General features: G+C 36.9%; 1 protein-coding gene and 1 pseudogene across 3 annotated transcripts; both read left to right on the forward strand.

The window, feature by feature from the left end:
- The first annotated feature begins 235 nt into the window (after nucleotides 1-235).
- LOC150053154 (spliceosome-associated protein CWC15 homolog) lies at nucleotides 236-1,068 on the forward strand (annotated as a pseudogene).
- A 22,473-nt stretch (nucleotides 1,069-23,541) lies between these two features.
- Nucleotides 23,542-25,839, forward strand: Pth (parathyroid hormone). Of its 3 annotated transcripts, XM_090348952.1 has the most exons (4): nucleotides 23,547-23,713; nucleotides 24,477-24,503; nucleotides 24,944-25,034; nucleotides 25,403-25,839. In XM_090348952.1, the coding sequence occupies exons 1-4, from the start codon at nucleotides 23,629-23,631 to the stop codon at nucleotides 25,662-25,664; spliced, it is 465 nt and encodes a 154-aa protein (XP_090205078.1). In that variant the 5' UTR covers nucleotides 23,547-23,628; the 3' UTR covers nucleotides 25,665-25,839. The 3 variants fall into 3 exon arrangements, with proteins under 3 accessions (XP_090205081.1, XP_090205078.1, XP_090205080.1); XM_090348955.1 differs by lacking the exon at nucleotides 24,477-24,503 and having other exon boundaries at nucleotides 23,542-23,626; XM_090348954.1 differs by lacking the exon at nucleotides 24,477-24,503.
- The last annotated feature ends 372 nt before the right edge of the window (nucleotides 25,840-26,211 follow it).

Below are 26,211 nucleotides of genomic sequence, written 5' to 3' on the forward strand. Positions count from 1 at the left end.
TTAGGATATCTGATGCATATTTATTTTGTAATTAGTCTTTCTAGCTTCCCAAACATGTTGTATGTCTCTTTGTTTTGAGACTTTAATTATTTTGAAATGTATCATAAATTGTTACAAACTATAGTTAATTAACTGTGCTATAAAACATTAAAATTCAGAGGCTTCTGGGAGCCTGGAGCAGCTATGGTGTGAGAACTTCTAGGCTGCAGCATTGGTTCTTGACCTTGAATGAAAGATGACTACAGAAGCCTGGCCAACCTTTGAACCTGCAAGAGGTAAAAGATAAAAATGAGCCAGTGACTCAAGGCAACTTTCAAAGCAGTATTCAAGCAGAGACCTTCCCTCTCACACAAAGATAAAACACAGACAAACTCCTCAGGATGCCTCTGAAGAGGTTCCTAACTGTGACTGCAGGAGAGAATTAGAAGAATCGTCCAAAAGGGGAACATACAACTTCAGTATCCAGGAAGCCTTGGTTAGACCAGATTCCTGCTGCCAACCTTGACTCCAACAACTCTCTAACAGATGAGGATGATGAAGACTTTAAAGAGGAGAGGGATGATGATGATGATACTGCAGCCCTTCTGGCTGAACTGGAAAAGATTTTAAAAGAGTGAGCAGGCCAGAAAGGAACAAGAGCAGAAAGCAGAAGAGAGGATTCTTATGGAAAACATTCTGAGTGAAACCCTCTTCTTAATCTCACTGGCCCATCTCAGCTTTAGGCCAACTTCAAAGTTAAAAAAAAAAAAAGGTGGAAGATGATGTTGTCTTCAAGAACTGTGTAAAAGGTGTATATGATCAAAAGAAAGACTTTTTTTTTCCAGTCCTGGGCTTGAGCTCAGAGCCTGAGCATTGTCCTTGGACTTTCTCAAGGCTAGGGCTCTACCTCTTGAGCCTCAGCACCACTTCCGGCTTTTTCTATGTATGTGGTACCAAGGAATCGAACCCAAGTGCATGCTAGGCAAGCACTCTATCACTTGGCCAAACTCCCAGCCAGAAAGACAATTTTTAAACGATACTCTGTGATCTGAATTCCATAAAAAGTTCATGGAGAAATACATTAAGTAGTACATTTTTATGTTATGTGCTTAAACATTAGAATACTATAGATCAGTTTGACTTTTTTTTTTAGTTGTTTTCTCCTTTCTCCCTGTATAAATGTTTTATAAGCTCCCTAATTGTGAGCTCCAAAATACTCCTTTAGTGATACTGAATTTGATCATGGACTTGAAAATTGTTTTAGCAGTTTTCATCCTCTGAGTGTTTCCAGTCATGTTTTCTTTTCAATATAAGGAAATTGAATCTGCTTGTAGTAAATATCTTAAAATCTAAATATCTTTTAAAAACATTAAAATTCATTCTTCCTACATATGTAGAATTTAGTACCTTTTATTTAATCTCTATTACCCAACCCCATGTTTACCATTCCTGATCTCTAGTGACCATTGTTGTTTTTCTATATAACCAACTTTTTAGCTTCCACAAATGAATAAGAATATGTAGAAGTGTGGTGGCCCATGCCTATAATCCTAGCTACTCAGAAGGCTGAGATCTGAGGATCGAGGTTCAGAGCCGGCCCGGGCACTAAAGTCCGTGAAACTTCTATCTCCAATTAATCACCAGAAAACCAGAAATGGTGCTGTGGCTCAAAGGGTAGAGTGGTAGCCTTGAGCTGAAGAGCTCAGAGACAGTGCCCAGGCCCAGAGTTCAAGCCCCATGACTGACCAAAAAAAGTAAAAAGAAAAAGAAAGAATATGTAGGATTTATCTTTCTGTAACTGGCTAATTTTACTTAACATGATGTTCCTCAATTTTATCCACTTGGATGGCAATGTTTTATATAATTTTTAGTATCAAAAATATTCCATTATGGGCTCGGAATGAGGCTTAGCGGTAGGGTATTTGCCTAGCACTCATGAAGACCTGGCTTTGATTCCTCAGTACCACATAAAATGGTACAGTGCTAGCCTTGAGCAAAAGAAGCTCAGGGACAAGCCCCAAGACAGGCACAAATATAAAATATATAATATAGAATATATAAGACAGTTAAATAACGCTAATTATCAGAGAAATGCAATGCAAAACCTCAATGAAGTGTTCTCTTACCCTACTTAGAACAGGATGTTCTCAAAAAGTGGAAAAAAAGTGCTGGTGAGGTTACAAGGAAAGAGGAACCCTCATGCATATTTTTGTTAGGGAAAATGATGAGCTTAAACAATATGTACTTTTGTGACTTGCATTTCCAAGGGACTGTTTTCTTTCTTTCTTTTTTTTTCTTTCTTTGTTTTTTTTAATACTGTTAAAGTTTAGGTGCCCAGAAAAGAACAAAACGTTTATTGTGGTTACTGAAAAGACTGTAATTGTTTGAAATATCTTAGTGATCTACCTGGGTTGGATCTCTCAAAAGGCCCCAAAGAACTGACTGTGTCTGGAGGTTTGTACATTTAGTTCTAAGACTGATAAAGGACAGTTTACCTAATGCCCTAGATTTCAAGAGCTGAATAATAAAGATAGCTCACAGGCTTATACCAGAATGGCTGTGTTTCTCTCAAAGTCCCAGACCACAGGGTCAAGAGAATGACTGAGAACAGATGGTAACTTTAAGTCATCAGCAATGCCACTTCTACTCTGGTTTCATGTGTACAACTTTTCCCGCTTTTGAATACTGCTTTCCTTTATCCTGCTTTGCTTCTTGGGACAGTCTTCCTATTGTTCCCCAACCTTCAATTTATTTCTTTGGACAGTCTAGGACTAACCTCTTTAAGTTTCTTTTTTGAGGGATGATGAGAAGGCTCCAGAACAGTAACCTAGGAGATCCTATGTAATGCTTATCCATTGCCAGGGCTAGGTAGCTCTGCATTTACTTTGTCAGGAAGTGGTATGTGGGTGGCTAAGAACATGACTACTGGGGTCAAAGTTCACAGGCTTCCACTATGGCTATGCTGTTGACTGGTTGCGTAACTTACCAGGGCAAGTTACTTAACTTCTCCATTTTTTTTGCTTCCTCATTTGGGGTGATCTATATTAGAATTTACTTTATCATATTGTCTATGAGTTTGAATGAATTTTTACATAGGAAAATACTTGAGGATTGACACAGTGAACACTCATAACGGTTAACTATTTATGTTCATTTAGGTGCACTTAATATCTTATCTTATTTTTTGCCAGTTGTGGGGCTTGAACTCAGGGCTCGAGCACTGTCCTTGGACTTTCTCAAGGTTAGAGCTCTACCACTTGAGCCTCAGCACCATTTCCAGCTTTTTTCTATGTATATGGTACGGAGGAATCGAACCCTGACAGTCTTGAATTAAGATGATTGATGAAGAAATCTTTTAAATGTGAGGGATTTTGAATATTTAAAGATAAACAGAGGGGCTGATAGTGCTTAATGGTAGAGTGCTTTCTTAGCATGCTTGAAGCCTAGGGCTTGATTCCTCAGTACCACATTAACAGAAAAAGGCAAGGGGTACTGTGTCTTAAGTGGTAGAACACTGGCCTTGAGCACAGACAGGCTCAGAGACAAAGCCCATGCCAAGAGTACATACACACAAAAAGAGATAAATAGAAATGTCTTAGGGGAGAGGGAGCTGTTGGTAATGTAAATAAAAGGATAAAAGAGCAGGCTTACTAAGATGGAGAATTACTCCCTTACATAGGCTGAGGACTTGACTCAAGTAGAGTATCTGCTTAGTAAATGTGAGGTCTGAAGTTCAAATTACAGAATTTCTGGAAGAAGGAAGACAGGAAGGCAGGAAGGCAGGAAGGCAGGCAGGAAGGCAGGAAGGAAGGAAGGAAAAAAGGAAGGCAGGCAGGCAGGCAAAGGGTGAAAAAACACAGGTATATAAAAGTATTGGAAAGGTATGCTATAGTGAAAAAGCAACAGTAAGGAACAGAAAGGAAAGAGGTTTCTTATCCTACCTGTGATCTCTGAGATACAGAAGCACACAGGGTTGTAATTAAATAATTTCAGTAGTGTAGACATATCAAATTGTGTCACCATTAATAAATACAATGGTCATCCTACTGGCCAAGGACAGTAGAAATATTTTTGTAGGAGACAGGTTGTAAATAAATGTCACTAACCACCTACAACACTAGTTTTGTCACTCATGTTACAATCTGTTATATCCCAAAGGCCTCTTATCGTTTATGGGAAGCATAAATACACAGGAAGAAAAGATTTGTGAGAAGAATGGGAGAAACCCTTCCTGAGTGGGAAAAAATAAGATATTAAGGGTTGGGAGTTTGGCCTAGTGGTAGAGTGCTTGCCTAGCATGCACAAAGACCCGGGGACCAAGAATTAGAAAAATATTCTTTTAGAACTTTGGAATATAAAAGATCTTTCTAATAATTCAACATATAGAAATCCTATTAGAAAAGATGGTTCATTTCCTTTCCAGGGTCATGATGAAATGGTAATTTAAATTTATATGTATTCTTATAAATCATTTTTCCTTCATGTCTAGTGTTTCTGTGAAGATTAAAGTAAGTTTTGCTATGATTGAAAACACATAATCTAAATACCATATAAGCACATAACATAATTTACCATTTCAACCTTTCTTTTCTTTCATTTTGTTGTGCTATGGACTGTTTAGTACATGCTGAATATGTAGTCTACTACAGAGTTACATCCCCAGCTTTCTAACCAATTTCAGCAGTGTTAAGTGTATTTGTATTTTGTAAATTCGATCTTCAGCAGAATTTTTGACCTTTTAAATCTGAAAATATAACCATTAGTGATGACTTCCACTTTCCCCTCTCCTCAGCTCCTTGGAGTTACCATTTTATTTTCTGTCTCTAAAAATATGAGTACTCTAGCTACAGCATAAAAGTGTAATCATATAGGATTTTTTATGACTATCTTGTCTGACTGAAGATAATCTTGTTGCAACAAATTTATGTTGTACAATGCCACAGGATTTTCTTCCTTTTTAAGGATGTGTACATATCGTGTTTTACTTACCCATACATTGTTAGACCTATGGGTTTCTATAACCTGTTTTCTATTCTAATTAGTGCCCTGCTGCATGCAAATGATCTTCTTGAGGCCTTGCCTTCAATTCTTTGGATGTAGGAAGTAGAACATATGTCTAGTTCATATTGTTACTCTATTTTAAATTTGGGGGGCACCTCCATACTGTTTTCCACTGACATTATTCTATGATCTCATGCTCAGGGTACAAGGTTCCAATTTCTCTAAATACTTGCCAGTGCTTATTATTTTCTGAGGTTTTTCAATCAGATAGTAGACATCTCAATGGACATCACATTTTTATTTTTCTCTTCTTGCTCCCCTGGTGCTTGGGTTAGAAGCCAGAGTTTTGTATCCAGTAGGCAAACACCTTTTTACTGAGCCACAATCCAATCCCACTTTAAATCTTTTGTTAGAAATATGTCCCTGTCCTAAGGATCCAAATATTTGTGTATGTTATAATTTTGGCTTTCACATGTAAACCTAAGATGAATATAAAAAAAATTGTGATATGAGTTTTTTTCTGTTTGGCATCCAATTATTCTGGCACCATTGATTGAAAAGACTTTCTACATTACAATAATTTTCTTGGCATCTTGGTGTGTTCTTTTTTTTTATATTTTTATTGTAATTAATAAAAGGGTTACATGAGGGCCGGGAGTTTGGCCTAGTGGTTAAAGTGCTTGCCTAGCATGCATGAAGACCCAGGTTCGATTCCTCGGTACCACATACATAGAAAAAAGCCAGAAGTGGTGCTGAGGCTCAAGTGGTAGAGCTCTAGCCTTGAGAAAGTCCAAGGACAGTGTTCAGGCCCTGAGCTCAAGCCCAGGACTGGCAAAAAAAAAAAAGGGTTACATGATATTTGCCAGATAGAAGGTGCATTAGTTCACAGACATTGATACCCTTTCACATGTCTTGGTACCCATTACCCTCCCCCCACCCACCACCCACTCCCCGTATTGGTTTTCCCCCCTTCCCTATCAAGTTTCAGATAACCAAATACAAATAAATGTGTGTTTTTTTGACACTGTCTTTAAGAAGCACTTCAACTTCAGAAATGCTAGGATGTGGAAATAAACATTTATTTTAAAATTGGGAAAATAGCTTCTTTTGTATTCCTATAGCATCTCTGTCACAGTATATTTGGGAAGTAGCGTATGTTATTTTGAGGATTAGAGAAATTAACCAATTTAACCAAGGTTATATTGGTAAACAATTGGTATTGTTAGTGTGGTGTCTAACATACCTTCTTAATCATACATTGTATCACTAAGCAGCCTATGAGGCTAGGATTCCCTCTGTTTTAACGTCTTCAGGTTATATGGAATTAAATAGAATGAATAACACATTATGAAGCTACATTTCAAAACATGATATGCTATCTCATGACAATTGGCCATAAATAGATTATCTCACTTGACCCTCAAAATATATGGACATAGGGATTATTATAGATGAAGGAACTAATACTTGGAACAATTTAGTCACATAAAGAGTGATAACAGGGTTTTTGTTTGTTTGTTTTTTTCTACAAGTAACAGGAAGCTTCACTTGGTATTCAACAGTAAGGGAACATTTTTCTCTCACTTATTAAATCTATAAATAAGGTAGGCTTTTATGTTTACAAAATGTCTTGTTTAAATTTCAGAATGCCAGAATATTGGGATTATTTCAGGTTTATCTAAGCAATTTAACCAAATGAGAGATTAATAATATTTTTGGATGTGAGTAATAATCAATTCTACTTGGACTGTATTATACAATAAAGAAATTAATTCTCCCACGTAAGTCTAGAGAGCAGGCAGCCTTTGGGACGTAACATGCCTAGATTTTAGGTTTATCTCTCTGCAGTTCTCTTGCTTTTTTCTTCTACAGTGAATTGCCTTTGAATTAGAAGCTGATGTGGTTTAGGCATCTCATTTTAAATATATATATCCAAGAAGATTTCTAGATGCTCTCTTCACATCTTGTATTGTCAGGACTGACTTAAGCCTTTACTAACCACTGGCAAATGGATAATTATGTTCCTACCTGAGGTGAACAGGTATGAGTTATATAGTACCATGACCTTTGATATACCAGGCTGTATCCCAGAAAATAGAGATGGGTTCAGGGTCATTTTTGTTCTGTTTCATACTTGAAGGCCTGCTCTTCTTTTTTCTGACAAGTATTTTCTCCCAGGAACACCTCTCAGGACCATAAGACATCTCTATATAAAGTATGACCTTAGCCACTATCCAAGCAACCGATTTTTAAAAAAGGGACTTTTGAAGAATGTATTAGGTAGGCCATAATCATCAGAAATGAAATAAAGATCAAGTTTCTAAGGAAAGGGAGTTGGCAGCACAAGGCATTATAGCTAGAAGAGGTGGCTCACAACAGGAACCCTAGGATTAGAAGGTTAAGGTAGTGAGATTTCAAGTTCAAGGCCAGCATTGACTACACAGAAAGACCTGATCTCAAAACAATCCCCTTCTCCAATAAAAAAATAAAGCAGGAGCAAAAGTTGAAGTATCCAAAGGAGGAAACACTGAATATTGTGCATTCAATATAAGAAAACATGGAAATACAGATATACACATACACATACGTTTACAACATATTGTTGAGGGGAAAAAAGTGCTATAGCAAGCAGACATACTGTGATCCCATTTATGTTACATGATTTAAAAAGGCCAGCAATAAAGGTGTTCAATTATTCATTTACTCAAGTATAAAATAAATTCACATACTTTTTATTATTCAAATGATAATGACTTCAATCCCAGTCTTCACAGATCAGCAGAAAATGAGAGTATTCTTTCTAGGTCTTCTGCCTCTAGACTGTTAATGACTTTCCTTACTGTCAAGTTTGTTTTAAATTTCTTTTCAGTGAAAATACTGAGTTTCTTTCACAGAACAGCTTTTTATTTCATTGCTTTTTTGGCCTCTGTTTTTCTTAGTCTCTATTTCATTTATCTCTTTTACCTTTACTATTTTTTTCTCCCTTCTGCTACCTCTCACTGTAGTTTTCCTAGAAGATGCAGTTAGTTAGGTTTTTACTCAAATGGTAAAGGTCTGCCATGGGTTGTCTGAGTCAGCATGTCTTGTGACTAGTTGGCTACCACTTACACTATTTAGGACAATAGCTGTAACTCTGAATACCTCTTCTTAAGTAGGACCTGAAATTCATTCCGCTTGGAGGCACAGTGATGCTTATATAAATTTTCTTCCTATCTGCCATAAATTTCAGATTCTGCACACATAGGATGAGTGATTGGAAGGATTTTACCAAAATACTAACAGCAGTCATAACACAGTTGTTGAGTGAATATTATTTTTAACTGACTTTTCACTTACATGTATTGTTAGGTTTTAGACTATTGGACAAATATTTTTTAATAATTAGAACAATAAACAGCTAGCTCTAATCAGTTTCCATATGTAAATGTATTACATTTAATCCTCACCTGATTTCTGTTAGGTATTACTACTATTCTCATGTGATCAGCGAAGACACAGAGGTAGAAAGAGATCAAATCACTTTCTGGAGTTATACAGCTGAAAAAATGGCAGAGACAGGATACAATCTGGGGAGACTTTTGTTACCTTCTATCCATATTTCGTAAAAAATTTTATTTGTGGCAACAAAAATTCGGAACCCAAAACTGAATATACCTTATGTGCTCAGTGTGTTAACTTTAATATTATAAGGGAGTTACTTAAAGATAACATTCTGGGGCCAGGAGTTTTGATAGAGTGCTTGCCTAGCATGCACGAAGACCCGGGTTCGATTCCTTGGTACCACATACTTAGAAAAAGCCAGAAGTGGTGCTGAGGCTCAAGTGGTAGAGTTCTAGCCTTGAGAAAAATCCAAGGACAGTGGTCAGGCCCTGAGCTCAAGCCCAGGACTGGCAAAAAAAAAAGATAACATTCTGTATGGGCCAAAGATATATTTCAAGTTTTTGCTGCATTACCATTAATTTTTTTAAATTGACCAACTGTTTCAGTGCTACTTCAGCATATTCTTTTCTCTTTCTCTTTTTTTTTGCCAGTCCTGGGCTTGGGCTCAGGGCCTGAGCACTGTCCTTGGACTTTCTCAAGGCTAGAGCTCTACCACTTGAGCCTCAGCACCACTTCCAGCTTTTTGCTATGCATGTGTTACCGAGGAATAGAACCTGGGTCTTCGTGCATGCTAGGCAAGCACTCTACCACTAGGCCAAACTCCTAGCCCTACTTCAGCATATTCTTATGCATGATCAAATTCACAAATTTGTTCTTTTCTTTTTTCTTTCATGACCTGGATACACTCCCTGAGCTTTTTTAGTCAAGGTTTTGAGTCAGAAAGCCACCTCTGGTTTTCTGGTGGCTAATTGGAAATAAGAGTCTCATGGACTATTCTACCCAGGCTGGCTTCAAATGGTGATCCTCAGATCTCAGCCTCTTAAGTAGGAAAGATTATAGGTATGAGCCACTGATGCCCAGCTATGAATTTGTTCTTTTGCTTAGCAATGGTTATCATTTCCAGTTATTGCAGTCTTACATTATTGTAAATTTAGAAATATTTTTGTTCAGACAAAGTAAAAATCATTGATAACCAGATTGCTAAATAATATTATCTGATAGAGGAAGTTAGAGTACAAGCAGCCTGCATGTTCTAAAAAGTGAATGAGTATCACTAAGAGCTGAATCCTTGACAGGGATATTACCAAGAAAGAAGTGTGAATGAGCATCTCAAAACCAAGGGAAGTTGTCTTCTCAGTCATTAAATTCACTTAGACTAGATTACATACATCCAGGTTTTCTGGGTATAATAGCTTTCCTGCAAGCAATCAGACCTGGTAAGGGATTATGGAAGAGGAAGTGAAGAGGAAATGACATTAAGTGGACTAAGGCTTTAAATGAACAAGGAATCAAAATAGCACTTTTTTCCTCCCCTCCTTTGGAAGGTTCTTTTGTCCACTGGAGGGCAGCATTGCTCAGCTCAATAACTTGAAGCTACACTAGAAGGCTCTTACTCTCCTATAGAACAAATGACAAGTTATAAGCCTGGAAGTAACGTCATTCATTTCTAAATTACTGTATGAAGTTTTCAAGCTTTTCCTTAGTCCATTTTTAAAAAATTAGAGGAAATAGCCAGGTGCGGTGGCTCACACCAATAATCCTAGCTACTCAGGAGGCTGAGATCTGAGGATCACGGTTCAAATCCAGCCTGAGCACTAAAATCTGTGAGATTCTTAGCTCCAATTAATCACCAGAAAATTGGAAGTGGTGCTGTGGTTCAAAGTGTAGGACTGCAACCTTGTGCTGAAGAGCACAGGGACAATGCCCAGGCTCAAAGTTCAAGTCCCACAACTGACAAAAAAAAAAAATAGAAGAAAGAAAAGAAAACAATTTTAATTTTCTTGTGTTAAGGAGATTTAAAAGTATGTCATTCAAGGAAGATTCCGTATACTTCTTATGACCAAGAGGTTTGACAAAATTGAGAAAATAAATGTTGAATCTCCATTCTCCCAAGAAGATACTGTGAGAAAAACCTAAAGAAATCAAAATAAATTTGACAGTTTCCTTTCTGAGATGGTGAGCCACATGATGAAGACTCAATGGCTGGTTCTAGTGCTGAATGATCATTCACTTTTACACGTCAACTTTTTATCCTAAATGAGAGTTTGGGGATGATGTTCTAAAAAAGCAAAAACAAAACAAAACAGAAAACACCTTTGCTGTATATAGTATGTAACTACTACCATCATCCTAATTGAAGACACTTTTACCTATGTTTTCTCTAAGAGTTTTGTCAATCCAGTGGTTATATTGAAGTTTTTGACACATTTTGAGTTAAGTTTTGGGTAGGTTTTGAAACAAAAATTAAAGTTTATTTTTTGAATATGCAGATCCAATTGTTTTAACATCATTTCCTGAATGTGCCATTCGTTCTTCATAGAACTGTCTGTGTAAACTGGTCAAAATATTCTGATCACTAAGTTTATTCCTGTACTCTTTATTTGATCCCGTTAATACATAGGTCTAGTCTTATGTCAGCATCATCTTGTTTTGACACTTATAGATTTGCATACATTTTGGAATCACATAGTGTGAGTCCTCCAATTTTGTTCTTTTTCAGAATTGCGTTGAATGCCTATATTTCTGCTCCATTTCTTTCAACTTCAAATTCTATGAAGGAAACATTTAAGGGCTATTTTTGATGTACCTAAAATTTATATATATGTATACCATTTTATCATGGTAAAATTCTGTAATGTAGTATTATGGGTTAATTTATTTTTTTAATTGTAATTAGTAAAAGGGTTACATGATATTTGCCAGATAGAAGGTGCATTAATTCACATACATTGATACCCTTTCACATGTCTTGGTACCCATTTCCCTCCCCCCCCACACCCCCCACCCATCTTGGTTTTCCTCCCTTCCCTATCAAATTTCAAATATCCAAATACAAATAAATTCAATATATCAGATAACAAAGTGAGATACTATACCAATATGAGATAACCAAGGGACAGCAAAGGAGATGAGAGACAACATAGTACATTAAGGACAACAATCATTCATTATATGGCTTTTGTTTCACTATCCTGGAGGTCCTTTCAATTAGCTTCACATTATATGTCCTTATGTATCAAGATTTTGCTCTATTGCAAATCTCTGCTAGTAGAGCCCAAGGTTTCTATTGATTATGACGAATGAGGGAAACCATTGAGCCTAAGTTCCTTTGAGTCTGGCTTACTTCACTTAATATGATTTTTTCTAAGTCTTTCCATTTCCTAACAAATGGGGCGATGTCATTCTTTCTGACAGCAGCATAGAATTCTTATGGGTTAATTTAATTAAATAATCACACCTTTTAGCATCTATTATGTGCCAGGATACAGAAGTCTGCTGACAAAAAAACAATGTAGGGGCCGGGAGTTTGGCCTAGTGGTAGAGTGCTTGCCTAGCATGCACGAAGACCCGGGTTCAATTCCTCGGGACCATATACATAGAAAAAAGCCAGAAATGGTGCTGAGGCTCAAGTGGTAGAGCTCTAGCCTTGAGAAAGTCCAAGGACAGTGCTCAGGCCCTGAGCTCAAGCCCAGGATTGGCAAAAAAAAAAAAAATGTAGTATGACTATTCACACAATTGGGGCAGTTGAGGTTCAGAAAGGTTATGACATTCTCCCGAATAGCAAAATATATTAGAATACAGTTCTGTTAACTTCAAGCTTACACAAGAAAACCGACAAGTTGGTTCCTTTTGTATACTTCTCAAAATTCTAGTATGATTTTTCTCTGAGCAAGGCTAGATGAGTTGCCATCTGAGTGGCATGAAGACAAGAGTAAATACTGATCTTTAGTTTTCTCAATTAGATAGTACATCATTCTTTTTTTTTTTAAAAAAAAGAGTATTCTCTTAAAGAATATTTACCCAGGCTATCATATATGTCAAGAATTAATCATAAAAACTAAGACTGGACAGTGTTACTATGTTCATAAAATTTACTTAATTTACTATATATATGCCAGTATATGTTATATAATATATAATAAATTTCACAAGAAGGTAGAGGAAATAATTGTAGATTGCTATAAAGAAGAAAGACGTGTTACAACTGAGATTATTAGAGACAACTACTTTACACAGGAGTTTCACAGAAAGCCTTTTAGAAGAGGTGACATTTTGTTAAGCTACAAAGAAAGAGACAGAGAGACAGACAGAGAGAGACAGACAGAGACAGAGGAAGAGAGAGAGACACAGAGAGAGAGAGAGAGAGAGACAGACAGGCAGACAGAGACAGAGACAGAGACAGAGACAGAGACAGAGACAGAGACAGAGGGAGAGAGAGAGAGAGAGAGAGAGAGAGAGAGAGAGAGAGAGAGAGAGAGAGAGAGAGAGAGAGAGAGAGAGAGAGAGAATCTATCAAGAACATTGTAAGTGGAGAAAAACACAAAAGAAAGTACAGGAATCAAGTCCCTGGGGCAGAAAAGTGCTGTGTGCTAGGAACTGACAAACAGAGTAATCAGAATACACCAAGCAAAAGGGACAAGTACACAGGGAAGAATGTTGTAGCTTAACTGAAAGAGCTAAGTTACCCAAAGCATGATGAAAAACCACTGAAGTATTTTTTAAATAATTTATTAACATTGATTTTTACATCATATGTCAAATGACATGTTTAACAAACAAGTATTCAAGAAGGGAATCTCTATATACAATCACTGGCACTTAGTTTTTAGAACATACTCAAAATTAGGCTAAGGGTTTGTCACAACTACATAGACATAAAAACTTATGACTCTATAGACATAATGTTTTATTACATAGATTAATATATATCTATGAAGTACTTTCTTTTCGGGGGAGAGGGTCATGGGGCTTGAACTCTGGGCCTAGGTGCTGTCCCTGAGTTCTTCAGCTCAAGGTTACTGCCCTACCCCTTGAGCCACAGCCCCACTTCCTGTTTTCTGGTGATTAACTGGAGATAGGAGTCTCACGACTTTGTAATGCCAGGGCTTGCTTTAAACCACGATTCTTAGATCTCAGCCTCCTGAGTAGCTAGTATTACAGGCATGAACCACCACGCCCAGCCCACTGAAGTATTTTAAACCAAACATTTTTAAAAGCTCACTATGGCTAAAATTTGTAGAATAAATTGGAGAATACAGTGTAAAATGGAGTAGAATGAGGAAGAACAGCCAACAAAATGGGGAAAAATGTCTTCAACTGGCAAGATACTAATGAGAGTAAGAAATATCAAACAAATCATATATATTTTGGAAGTGAAAATCAGTGGTTTACATTCGAGGTCCTGAATTTAATAATGCATTGGATGAGGAAGAAGGGGATTGGATGACTAGAAAATCATTGAGAATTCTGTTTAGATGTGTTAAATTTAAAATGGCTGTGGCAATATCAACAGGCATTTAGAATATGAGACAGGTGCTTCCAGCAAGAAAAGCAATAGGACTTACTGTCAAGGGAATGATATATTTCTGGGTAGGTTTCAGGTAATGGAGGCTATTATTCTGTGAAAAGAGCTAATAACTAACTGGTTATTTATTGAGTGGTCATAAGAAAGAGCACAGATATTATAAAAAGTTATGAACTTCAAGAGATTAGTTAAAGCCTAGTGACTTTAACCAAGTTTAAGTTTCTTTTCTCTTTATTGGATAGTTGTGAATACTAAGTGAAGTTATTAATGTAGAGGCCCTTAGCTATACAAATGTAAGTTCATACTATGCATCTGAGGAGGAGAAATTAATATAAATACTCAGTAACCACGAATACTAGATAATACTGATTTCTGAAAACAACCAGCAACTTTGGCACTGTCTTAAAACAAGCTTAGCTAACCTGCACAGGTAAGCTCTTGCATCAACGAGGTAAAGCAGATCAGAATAAAATGATACCAAAGGTACTGATGTATACTCTGAGCTCCCATGTAGGAAAAGCAATATCCCTCAGACTCACTTAATTTCAGCAGATGTTTACCTTGATTGCGTGTAACCAAAGTTTGATGACATTTAAACTAAAAAAAAATATCAGTATTATCTATACAACATGTACTGTTTTGAAAATCTTCTCAACATTTGCTCACAAGCTCAGCAAAACATGCCAAGGTTGGTTTGCATTTCCTCCTATACAATTACATGAACTTGCTGTTTTTACAAAATTAATATTTTAAAAAATTCCTTTGCCCACATAGGACAATTCAAATTTTCTCCAATACCAGGTACTTTTACACTTAAGCCTTTGTAACTGCAAATGTTTCTTTAGTCTAGAATGTCCTTTCTATTCACCTTTCTGCTAATCTATTACTCACATACAAAGGTTCAGATAAATATGAATTCCCATTTGTCTTCAATACACTAGGTGGAATTTATTACATCTTCATCTATATTTCTATCTCACTCTGTAATTTCACCAGAGAACTCTGATTTTATAACTCTTTCCCTCCCTCTCTCCCTTCCTCCCTCTGTCCTTCCTTCCCTCTCTCTCTTTTTCTTTATTCTTTCCCTTCCTTTGTTTGTTCCTTCTTATTTCTTTTTTTCTTATTTTCCTTATTTTTTGGTAGTACTAGCAGTTGTCATTTACACATTTTATGATTATATAACATAATAAAATGCAACTATGATTGAAAACTTCACATTCTTTTTTGGTGGTGTATAAAGTTGTTGGCATGTTATTGTTTTCATTTTCCTCAAATATGAACCTTTCCAAAGTCTCAGTTAGATGCCCCTAATCTGATTCTGTTTAAGTAAATCTATAAATATTATTGCTATAATGAATTGCTACAAGTAAAAATTACTGTTATAAACAGTTATTACACAAAAACCTATGACCTACTTTTCTGAAATTACTAGTCCAACTGATAATTGAAAAAGTTAATCCCATTACCATTTCCCAAAACTACACTTGACTGGTCTCATTTAAGGTTTACTTAGTTGAGAATACTTACATGTATTTTTTTTTGCCAGTCTTGGGCTTGGGCTCAGGGCCTTAGCACTGTCCTTGGACTTTCCCAAGGCTAGGGCTCTACCACTTGAGCCTCAGCACCACTTCCAGCTTTTTTCTATGTATGTGGTACCGAGGAATCGAACCCAGGTATTCGTGCATGCTAAGCAAGCACTCTACCACTAGGCCAAACTCCTGGCCCTTACATGTATTTTTATTTAGGTTTTTTGACTTATGGATAGCATTACATCATTCTGCACATAGTGCATAAAACATGTAAAATATAGTCTGATTATCTTTTTACATTAGCAGTTTTATACATCGTTTAATTCTGTAGTGAATTTGTTTCGGATCAATTGGCCACTATTTAGAAACATAACTACATTTAAACCTTTATTGATTTATTTATTTTATTTTATACCTACGTTTTAAAGTTTTCAGTTGAAATGATTTCCTTATTGATAGGATTATATGGGAATCCAGTGTCTTGCTAGTCTGAGAAGAAAGTTTAGGAATGTAGCTCACTAAATTTGGTTTCAGCATAATTCCAACTACCTTACAAGTTAAAAGGCAAGCTGTTGCATCTGTAATCCTAGCTACTCAGGAGGCTGAGATCTGAGGATCTCAGTTCAAATCCAGCCAGAGCAGAAAAGTCCATGAGACTCTTAACTCCAATTAACCACCAGAAATCCAGAAGTGGCGCTGTGACTCTAGTGGTAGAGTGCTAGCCTTGAGCTGAATAGCTCGGGGACAGCACCCAGACCCAGAGTTCAAGCCTTACAACTGGCAAAAGAAAAAAAAGAAGAAGAGGAAGAAGAAGCAATCCAGGACTTTATAAACTAGAGTTCCCATTGGACTATTTAGAAATTATTTGTTCTGGGGCTGAGAAAATGGCTCAGTGGTAAAAGTGCTTGCCTCACATTCATGAAGTCCTGGATTTGATTCTCTAGTATCACATACACAGAAAAAATGCAGAAGAGCTGTGGCTCAAGTGGTAGAGCACAAAGAGGCTCAGGGACAGTGCCCAGACCCTGAGTTCAAGTTCTAGGACTGCAAAAAAAAGAAAATTTTTATTCTTCCTCCAGTTTTGCATTGCCTGCCACACAGCTGCTAATGCAGTATAACCATGTTCTTTTTCCTTTCCTCTTTGTTCACTGGGGAACTCTGGCTTTGGTCTTCTGTCTTTTGAGCTATAGTTGGTTCTCATTAGCATTTCTAGATAGAGATGCTTAGATGTCATACTACCCCCTCCCCACCCATCTTCAGCTTCTGTGTCATCTGTCAATCTGGTTTTCAGATTTCAGGATTTCTACCACCTCTCCCCTTCCTTGCTACCTGGTCCTAGGTAGGAGGTGTTGTTGCTCTCTGATCGGCCTTTGCTTTTGTCTCCATATAGATATTATCATGGAACAATTTGCTGAGTTCAGACTAGGAGTTGAAGCCAACATCTAAATTTCCTCACCACACAAGTTTGGGAGAAGTTCTTGTGACAGTCCACTTGGACTTTAATGATGCAACTTCCTGTTTTGTCACTGATGCCTCCTTTTCTGGAAAAACAGAAAGAAGGCTCAGATCAAACACAGCATACGGGCACTGCCAAGCTAGCTGCTGACTGCTACCTGTACCTCAGCCCCAAACCTGGAGGGTTTTTTTTTTTTTATGGCCAGTCAAGTGCAGGCTGATCCCAGCTATGGTTTTAGGTTTTAAATCATACTGTCTTACTCAAGGATAGCTGTTAAGTTTGTTTTAAGGCATGGTATCAGTAGCCTATCTACTTGCTCTTGTGTCCAGGTATCAGGCATGATTTAGAATATTTCCAGAGATTACCTCAGGAGACTTTGGTGTTTCATAGACTAGCACTGGGGAGGTCAGCTTCATGATTCCTAAAAACTTAGTGTCTATCTCCTGCTCAAGATTAATCTTTGCCCCTACTTTGGTTAACAGATAATTTCCTAAGAGAGGAATGGGTACTCAGGAACATATAGGAAACTAATGCTTTATGATCTTTAAACTCAGTTCATAAGTCAAGGGCTTGAGAGACTATAGTTTCTACTCCTGAAGCCCTGTTTACGTTACATTCTTTTTTGGACTGAGAGCCTGTTTCATTTGTAAACAGCAAGTATTTAGCCCCAGAATCAAGTAAGAAGTTAACTTGATCTCTAGCTCTATTTAAGGTGATTTGGGGCTTCATGGGAGCTGAGCAGGGATCCCAAGCCCCAATCTGCTTTGAATGGAAAGGAATCATTTGGCCCCAACTGCTTTCCAAGTCTCTTCCAGTACAGCAGACTTTTTTTTCTCTCACCAGTGGACAGGAGAGTCTGAATATCTTCAGCGTAGGATTATGGTTTGTAAAGATAGTCTACGTTTAGACTTTGAGTGTGTATCTTCCAGGTGTACAAGTCAAAGGTAATGAAAGTCATGACCTGGACTCAATTCTCCATTTGGAACTTGTCAAGAGTGAGAGAGCCTAGTCTATACACACATAAAAAAGGCACTAGGGGGCTGGGAGTTTGGCCTAGTGGTAGCATAGCACAGCATGCACGAAGACCCAGGTTTGATTCCTCAGGACCACATACATAGAAAAGCCAGAAGTGGTGCTGTGGCTCAAATGGTAGAGTGCTAGCCTTGAGGAAAAGCCCAACAACAGTGCACAGGCCTTGAGTTCAAGGCCCAGGACTGGAAAAAAATTCCTTTTTAAAAGACACCAGGTGAGTTTTGGCTGGATTTTCTAGCTCTGAGAATTTCCTGATATTTAGTTCTCAAAGTCACCCTGATTCCTGCTGAGCAAACAGAAGGAAAGAGTATCACTCTCCCATCAAACTTTCCCTTAAGCAAGCAGAGACGAGCCTCTGATTATCATTTCCTAAATGCATGAGGTTTTCTGATGTGGCTTCAAAGAACTTTAGAATGGCAAGAGAGGCAGGGCTTTTCAAAGCAAAAGCTTTGCTCAGCTCTTCTCTGTCCCACTGTGTCAACAGCCCCCTATGCCCATATCACCCTTAGCTTTGGATTCCTAAATAGTTTCCTTCTATCTAATGTCTGCTGTTCCAGAAGCCTGATGATTTAGATAAACTACGCATTAAATCTGGGCAGCTATATTTCTTCTTTGTGGGAAGGTCACTTAGTCCTTTGAAAAATTTAAAGGACACAGAAGTATTACAAATACCTTATGGTTATAGATAGAAAATACCAAACTCTCTAGCACACATACAATAAATAGGCCTCCAGAACTGTACCCATCTTACTTCTTTCTCATCATCCTACTACCATTTGCTCCCCATGCAGTCTTCATGGCCTCCACTTATTTGCACTTGCTGTCCCCTCTGTCCTTTCTACTTTCCTTTGATGGGAAATCTAATCACCCCTGAGCATACTACAGTTTCTCACTAAAACAACTTCCATAACTTCAGGAAAGTTTAGGTGCTCCCTGTGCTCTTAAAAGTATTTATTCAGGCCGGAAGTTTGGCCTAGTGGTTAAAGTGCTTGCCTAGCATGCACAAAGCCCCTGGTTCGATTCCTTGGTACCACATATATAGAAAAGCCGGAAGTGGTGCTGAGGCTCAAGTGGTAGAGTTCTAGCCTTGAGAAAGTCCAAGGACAGTGCTCACGCCCTGAGCTCAAGACGGGCCCTGAGCTCAAGCCCAGGACTGGCAAAAAAAAAAGTATTTATTCATATTTCTAGTAGGACACCTGTCACATTATGCTAAAATTATGTGTTTAAGAGCAAGGATCCTGTCTCAAAACTCTAGTGATGAGCACAACCCTTGACAGATAGCATTTCTTTGATGTATTTTTTTTGGCCCATGAATGAATGACTATTGTCTAAGTAGATTATTTTTTTCTGTAAAAGTAGTTTAATATTGTTACTTTCAGGATAATTTGTTCTACAGATAAATGTAATTGGAGGAGCTGGGAGCATAGCCTAATAGCAGAATGTTCGCCTACCATATGTGAAGTCCTGGGTTCGATTCCTCGGTACCACATACACAGAAAAACTCTTGAAGTGGTGCTGTGGCTCAAGTGGTAGAGTGCTAGCCTTGAGAAAGTCCAAGGACAGTGCCCAGGCCCTGAGTTCAAGAACCAGGACTCGCAAAAAAAAAATGTAATTGGAGGAAGACAGTGAAATCATGATTATGGTGGTTATGTCAGTCCACTTCCCTCAAATGGAGAAAACTTTACACTTAGACCCTGATAATTTGTTGTCTACCCAAGTTCATCAAGCAAATACCTGTCACTTATAGGTGCTGGTAGATCTCAGCACAAGTATAGTGGGAGAATTTAATAACCCAGTTTTATCAATAAACCTGCTATCTGAACAAACAAAAAATAAAAATAACATGAAAATAAATGCCATTATAAACTGAATGGATTTAACAAACATTTTAAAGAGCATTTCAGAAAAGTATATTAAGCAAAATAAGCTGGAACCAAAGAAATATAGATTGTATGGTTTACTTTATTTGTAGTAATTAGAATGTGCCCACAAACATACAAGTAAACACAATGGAGGGTAAAAGACCCTTGAACATGATGATAAACCGGACGCTAAACACTCACACAGTGAGACCAAAGGAGAATGTTCTTAGGAGAGAATCACAAAGGCTCAATAGCTATGTGCATGTGATCATATAAAATGATTTTTATTGAAATGAACTCAGCAAATGGAAATAAGAGGTATTTTGTTATTCGTGTTTTTTTTCTTCTTTGTTGTTGCTTTTGATTTCTGTATCTTTTTATCTTGTATGTAGGCTTATCTATTTGGGGGATGGTAATGGTGGGCACAGAATGGTATGACAAAGGGTGAACCAATCCATTGGTGATTCCCACTAGACACTACACTGAAAATGAACTATACCACTTATAGGGGAGGGAGGCTGGGAGGGAAAAAAAACTGGAAGAAAACTAGGGAAGAGGTAACCCTGTTCAAAAAGAAATGTACTCATTACCTGAATCATGTAAATTGAACCTCTCTGTATATCACCTTTACAATAAAAATAAATTTTAAAAAAGTTTACCAAAACAGGAGTATTTTTTTCAGCAATTGCACAATACACATTCTTATCAACAGCCCATGGAACTGTCTCCAAAATCAATAACATTTTACAGCATAAAGCAAGTCTGAGCAAACAGGAGAAAATTGAACAAACTTATTATATAATATGAGACCATAAAAGAATAAAACTAGAACTCGCCAACAGCCTAAAAATGCAAAATATTCAAATACAAAACATTTCTGAAGGACACTGAAGAAATAGGGGTTATTGAAGAATTCAGGGATGAAATCCAAAAATTTCTAGACTGAAATGAAAATGAGACCACAATTTATAGCAAAATTTGATATACAGCAAAAGCAAAACAGCGCTAAGAGAAAAGCATAAATAAATAGATAGATGGTTCAGATAAATAGCCTAATGGTATACATCAGGCTGATAGAAAAATAAGAACAATCCAAACCCCAAATTAGCTGATGGAAAGAAATAAAAATTAGGGAAGAAATGAATGAAATTAAAACTAAAAAATACTAGGTAGAAAATTAATGAAACAAGAAGATAATTTTTAACAAAAATAATTAAGGTTGATAAATTCCCAGCCAAAAGAAGAAAGAGAAAGAGCCAAATTAATAAAACTAGAGACCAAAAATAAAAGAGCATCACAGAGGAGGAAGAGCCCTAAATTGAACAAGAAAAGAGGAAACCAGGAATTAAAATAGCAAGAGACAGAGAGAGAAACTTTTGCAATAAAATTAAAATGTTCCCCTCCCCCCAAAAAAGAGCATCACAGTAAAGACCAGTAAAATCTAGAGGATCATGAAGGAATACTTTGAAAAACTCTATTCAAATCAATAAGGAAATCTAGAAATGGATACATTAGTAGTTGCAATTGACCTAATAGTGGATGAGGAAATAGGAAAAGAGCAATAGAGGGGATTATTCTGATTAAAATATATGCACACGTGAAATACCATTATTAAACCCCTTTGTATAATTAATGTACACTAAAAAATGAATGACAGAGGAACAAAACAGACTTGCTGAATGGGCAAGGGAGGAAAAATGGAGAGGATAATTGAGGGTGAATAGTAATTTATATGGACATATGAAAATAAAGCAATGAAATTTGTTGAAATTGTTTCAAGAAAGCAGGAGGGAGATAAAGGAAAGTGATAGAGGGTAGAGGTTGGTGGGATTCAGTCTATGTATGAAAATATCACCATTAAATTCCCCTTGTGTAAATAATTTTAAAAAAGAATTCTGGAAATAGTTGGGAATCAAGCTGCCTCTACAAGGATATTGAGGGGTATTCCTCAGTGAAGAGCAGACTATAATAATACTTGAAATCAAGAGGCACCATGATACTTTCCTTAGCTTTTGAAGCAAGCTCTTGCCCATCAGTTGAAGAATAGGAGAATCAGGACCCAAGCCCTGGAAAAAGAGATTGCAAAGCACTAGGTCCATCCATGTCAGGAGGACTGAAGTTTAAAGAAGGGCTACATTTCTAAGACAAAGACAAAAACCAAAGCATCTCTGTTGAATTCCATAATCTCCACTAATTTCTGTTTCCTTAGGTTAAAATAGTGATGATTATCACATGATCATATCTAGTAGGATAATGTATGTAAAGTAGGGGGTACAGTTAATGCTTATCAAATGTTATTTTTGACGCATTAGAATGCATAGAAATTGTAAGTTAAGTGAATTTAAAAATCACTTTTGAAGCTGTAAAAGTGTGCACTGAGAGCTTTTCAAACATTATTTTAACACTAAGAAAAGCACTAAATGAGCCAATTTACTTTCTTTCTTTTCTTTTTTTGAAAGAAGTTCAAAAGTTATAGGAACTGGTTGGAAAAGGGCTATAAAATAAACATAATGTGATTTGTTATCACAACTGTTATATCAGTAGTGTTAGCAGAGATGGACTTCAGGCTTTATTTTTAAAAAGCACTATCAATGTCATCCAAAGTCTTTGGAATTAGAGTTCTTAAAAGAATCAACTCAATGTCATCAAAAATGTCAGAACTTTTTTCTAGATGGTGCAACCCAATGTTGGTTAGAGTTATTTTGACAAGCCCTTTCTCTAGCATCATGATGTTTTGCTTTTGCTATCCAATTATCAAAAACTTCAGAGGAGCGGGTACTGCCCAATGATGGTGTGGGACTCCATCAATCCTATTACTGAGATCTGAGGAGTGACATTTGTAACAACATAAAAGCTCCTCCTGGTAAGCAGATCTAATATAAGGGTTACCACTGAGGCGCCACAGCACAGTTCATGGGCTGCCTCAGGCTATTCCATGTTAGTGCAGCATCAGCTGGTGGCACAGGTGCAAAATCTCTGATGTCATTGTCTGGTAAGTCATCTTTAAATTTCATGAGACTTCATGTAAATTATTCCACAAATAATGCTGTTTGTTCACGGTAGAATGTAATGAGTTGAATTGGATTAAATACAATATATGATAATGGTAGAATAAGATAATAGATTTGTTAAATAAATGACTCATCAATGTGATTAAATACTTCTGAGATACTTTTAAAAAAATCACTGAAATTACAGAAAATCAGGAAACATTTGGTGTGCTATGCTTTGGTAGTCTTTCAAATTTTCAAAATTAAAACTGGCTGGTATTCCATGAATAATTCTGGATGTGAAGAATATGAATTAAGTGGATTAAATTATCCTTTCTCCCCCACAGAGGACCTTTACCTAGAGTGTTTATTTTCTGGTTCATTGGGAGCTCACTCTGAATACTGAAGTTGGAAAAGTTTCCTTTCATTGCTGAATAGTAACTTCCTTTACATACTAGACTTTTCTATTCTGGAAGTTGTGAATGAATTTAATGATGTTCTAAAGTCACTTCAGTTTTTTCATGGCATTCCTGTGAAGGAACTCACTTCTCCTTTAAGAAGGAGACAAAGCAGAGATGTCTGAGGTCATCAGGTGAAGGGGACAAAGCTAGGATTGGACACCAGTGCTCCAGTCCTCTGGACACAGTGTTCATTTGAGACACAACCCAAGGAAAAGTTTCCTGTGTTACTCTATCCAAACCTGTTTGCTTCACAATGGACAGCTATGTAGTAGGTTCCGAAGTTTCTTAGGTGACTTTTTTTTTCTTTGCGAGTTCTGGGGACTGAACTCAGGGCCTGAGCACTGTCCTTGGGCTTTCCTCAAGGCTAGTGCTCTACCACTTGAGCCACAGCACCATTTCCAGCTTTTCTATGTATGTGGTACCAAGGAATTGAACCAGGGTCTTCATGCATGCTAGGCAAGCACTCTACCACTAGGCCAAACTCCCAGGCCCTCTTAGGTGACTTTTAAGGATGTGGTTTAAAATGTTCCTTTAAAATAATCCTTAATATGTGGCTATTAGATCCAAACAACAGTATAAGAGCGATGACTCAATATTTGCGTACCCAATGCTATGGACATGGTATTGGAAATATAAACACAACCACATAGACATAAAAATTTATGATTCTATAGACATAATGTTTTATTACATAGATTAATATGTATATATGACATACAAACCCACAGGCTAATTTTAACTATGTTCTAAAATCTAAGTGCCAATGATTGTATATAGAGATTCCCTTCTTGAATACCTGTTTGTTAAACATGTCATTTGAAATATGATGTAAAAATCAATGTTAATAAATTCTTTAATAAAAAATAGTGGCACAGAGATTGTGTATTTTAAGATAAGTATAAGCATTTAGAAAAAATATGCCTGTAATAATAGCCTTTATATTTATTGAACTGCACAACCAGCAAAATATTTTCTAGTAATATGACAGCTTTGCAAGCAAAGGGGAGCAAAAGAAAAGTTGCTTTTTAAAAGGCATGATTGCTAAGGAAGTAAGTTTAAGGAATAAGAGCAGACACATACTAAGAACTAAATTTCAAATTTTCAAAACGCTATCTGGGGAGCAACTAGTCAAATGCCTGCCTAACAAGTACAAAACCCTGAATTTAAGCTCCAAAACTGCCAGATATATTTAAAATATATATTACAAGTAATTCTATACAATTTCCAAGTGCTTTGACCCACACTTTTTAATGCTATGAAGAAAACTCTATGAAGAAATCAGCGAAAGGTTGGTGTTTATAATTGTTAAGTGCCTAAAATGAAGTTTCACCATGAAAACAGCATTTGCTAACCAATTTCTTTAATTCTGAGATCAACTTCAATCACATAAGCATTTAGTGTCACCAATATAAATCAAGGGAGTAAGTCTTCAGAAGAAAGGTAGTTTAAAATTCATATGTATTATGCAGCTTAAATTCATAAGCAAAAGAAACCTTAGAAAGTTGTCTAACTGAAGGTCACCTGTTTAGTTTTGCAGTGAAAGTGTGTGATATGTAATATTACTAATGCAACCAAAATATAAAGATGCCCATTCCTAAAGCCTATCATGAAAACCAACTTAATGCCTGGTTGGTTATATGATTACAAAGTGAAGCTACTATGGATGTATTTCTATAGTTTGTAAGACTGCAAATGTTTTAAGTGTGTTAATCTTGCCATTTCTTGTAGTGAAGATGATGTCTACCAAGAACATGGCTAAAGTAATGATGATTGTGCTAGTAATTTGTTTTCTTACAAAAACGGATGGCAAACCTGTTAGGTAAGTATTGCAGCCTTCTCTTCATTGAGAATGTATGGGACTTGCTTGTTTTATTTTACTTTATTTGATTTTTTGGTGGGGTTTTTTTTCTTCTTTTGCCAGTCCTGGGGACTGAACTCAGGGCCTGAACATTGTTCTTGAGTTTTCCTCAAGGCTAGATAGAGCTCTACCACTTGAGCCACAACACTATTTCTGGCTTTTCTATGTATGTGGTACTGAGGAATCGAACCCAAGTCTTTGTACATGCTAGGGAAGCACTCTACCACTAGGCCAAACTCCTGGCCCTTTGTGGTGGCTTTTTTAAGGTTATTTTTATGATTTGGACATGGGAAGCTAATAAAATGGCCTTCTGCTTCTGTTCATCCTAGGAAGAGAGCGGTCAGTGAAATACAGCTTATGCACAACCTGGGCAAACACCTGGCCTCAATGGAAAGGGTGGAATGGCTGCGTAAGAAGCTACAGGACGTGCACAATTTTGTTAGCTTTGGAGCCCAACTAGCTGCCAGAGAAGGGGGTTACCAGAAGCTCCCTAAAAAGGAGGATAATGTTCTCATTGACAACTTTCAAAAAAGTCTTGGAGAGGGAGACAAAGCTGATGTGGATGTATTAGTTAAGGCCAAATCTCAGTAAAATACAGCTATGGTCAGACCACTGTTCAGACAGCTTTATTAAGATTATAATATGCCAATCCTATTCCCCAAGTTTGCGCATGATGCATTGCCAGCAACCCTAACTGCCGTTTTTGGATCATTTTACTATCAATCTATAGTACATTATTGCATAACATAAAAGAATAAATCACACATTTCATGTCTACCCTTCATAATAAAGCAAAAATAAAACTTTAATGATCATGAATGGAGAGAACTTGGGGTTTTTTGTCCTAAAAGTATGGTTGGGGGGGTTGTAATGGATATCAAGCATTTCTATTCACTTGAATTATAGAAAAAGTATTTTTTCACTCATCTGTTTCATAGTTTGATGTTTTCGGCATGATTTATTTCTAATAACAAAGGACTAGGTTCCAAGATCCTCATGGATGCAGTGTGCCCTTGATTTCAGTAATAGCAAGGAACTATTCAGGAAAAGGACAGAAACTGGTGTGGATGTTGACTGCTTGATTTGTCACCACAAAACCACACAGATCATCTCTTCTAGAATCCCAGACTCTAAGCAC

This window comes from Megascapheus bottae, chromosome 16, assembly GCF_031878675.1.
Source record: "Megascapheus bottae isolate mThoBot1 chromosome 16, mThoBot2.hap1, whole genome shotgun sequence".
NCBI classification, from domain to species: Eukaryota; Metazoa; Chordata; class Mammalia; order Rodentia; family Geomyidae; genus Megascapheus; species Megascapheus bottae.

Excerpts from the sequence above, each read along its gene's own strand:
- Pth (XM_090348952.1), top strand. The coding sequence starts at position 23,629 with ATGTGGTACCAAGGAATTGAACCAGGGTCTTCATGCATGCTAGGCAAG. Across the intron at positions 23,714-24,476 it reads AAACTCCCAGGCCCTCTTAG|AAAACTCTATGAAGAAATCA; the intron begins GTGACTTTTAAG and ends AATGCTATGAAG. Across the intron at positions 25,035-25,402 it reads ACGGATGGCAAACCTGTTAG|GAAGAGAGCGGTCAGTGAAA; the intron begins GTAAGTATTGCA and ends TGTTCATCCTAG.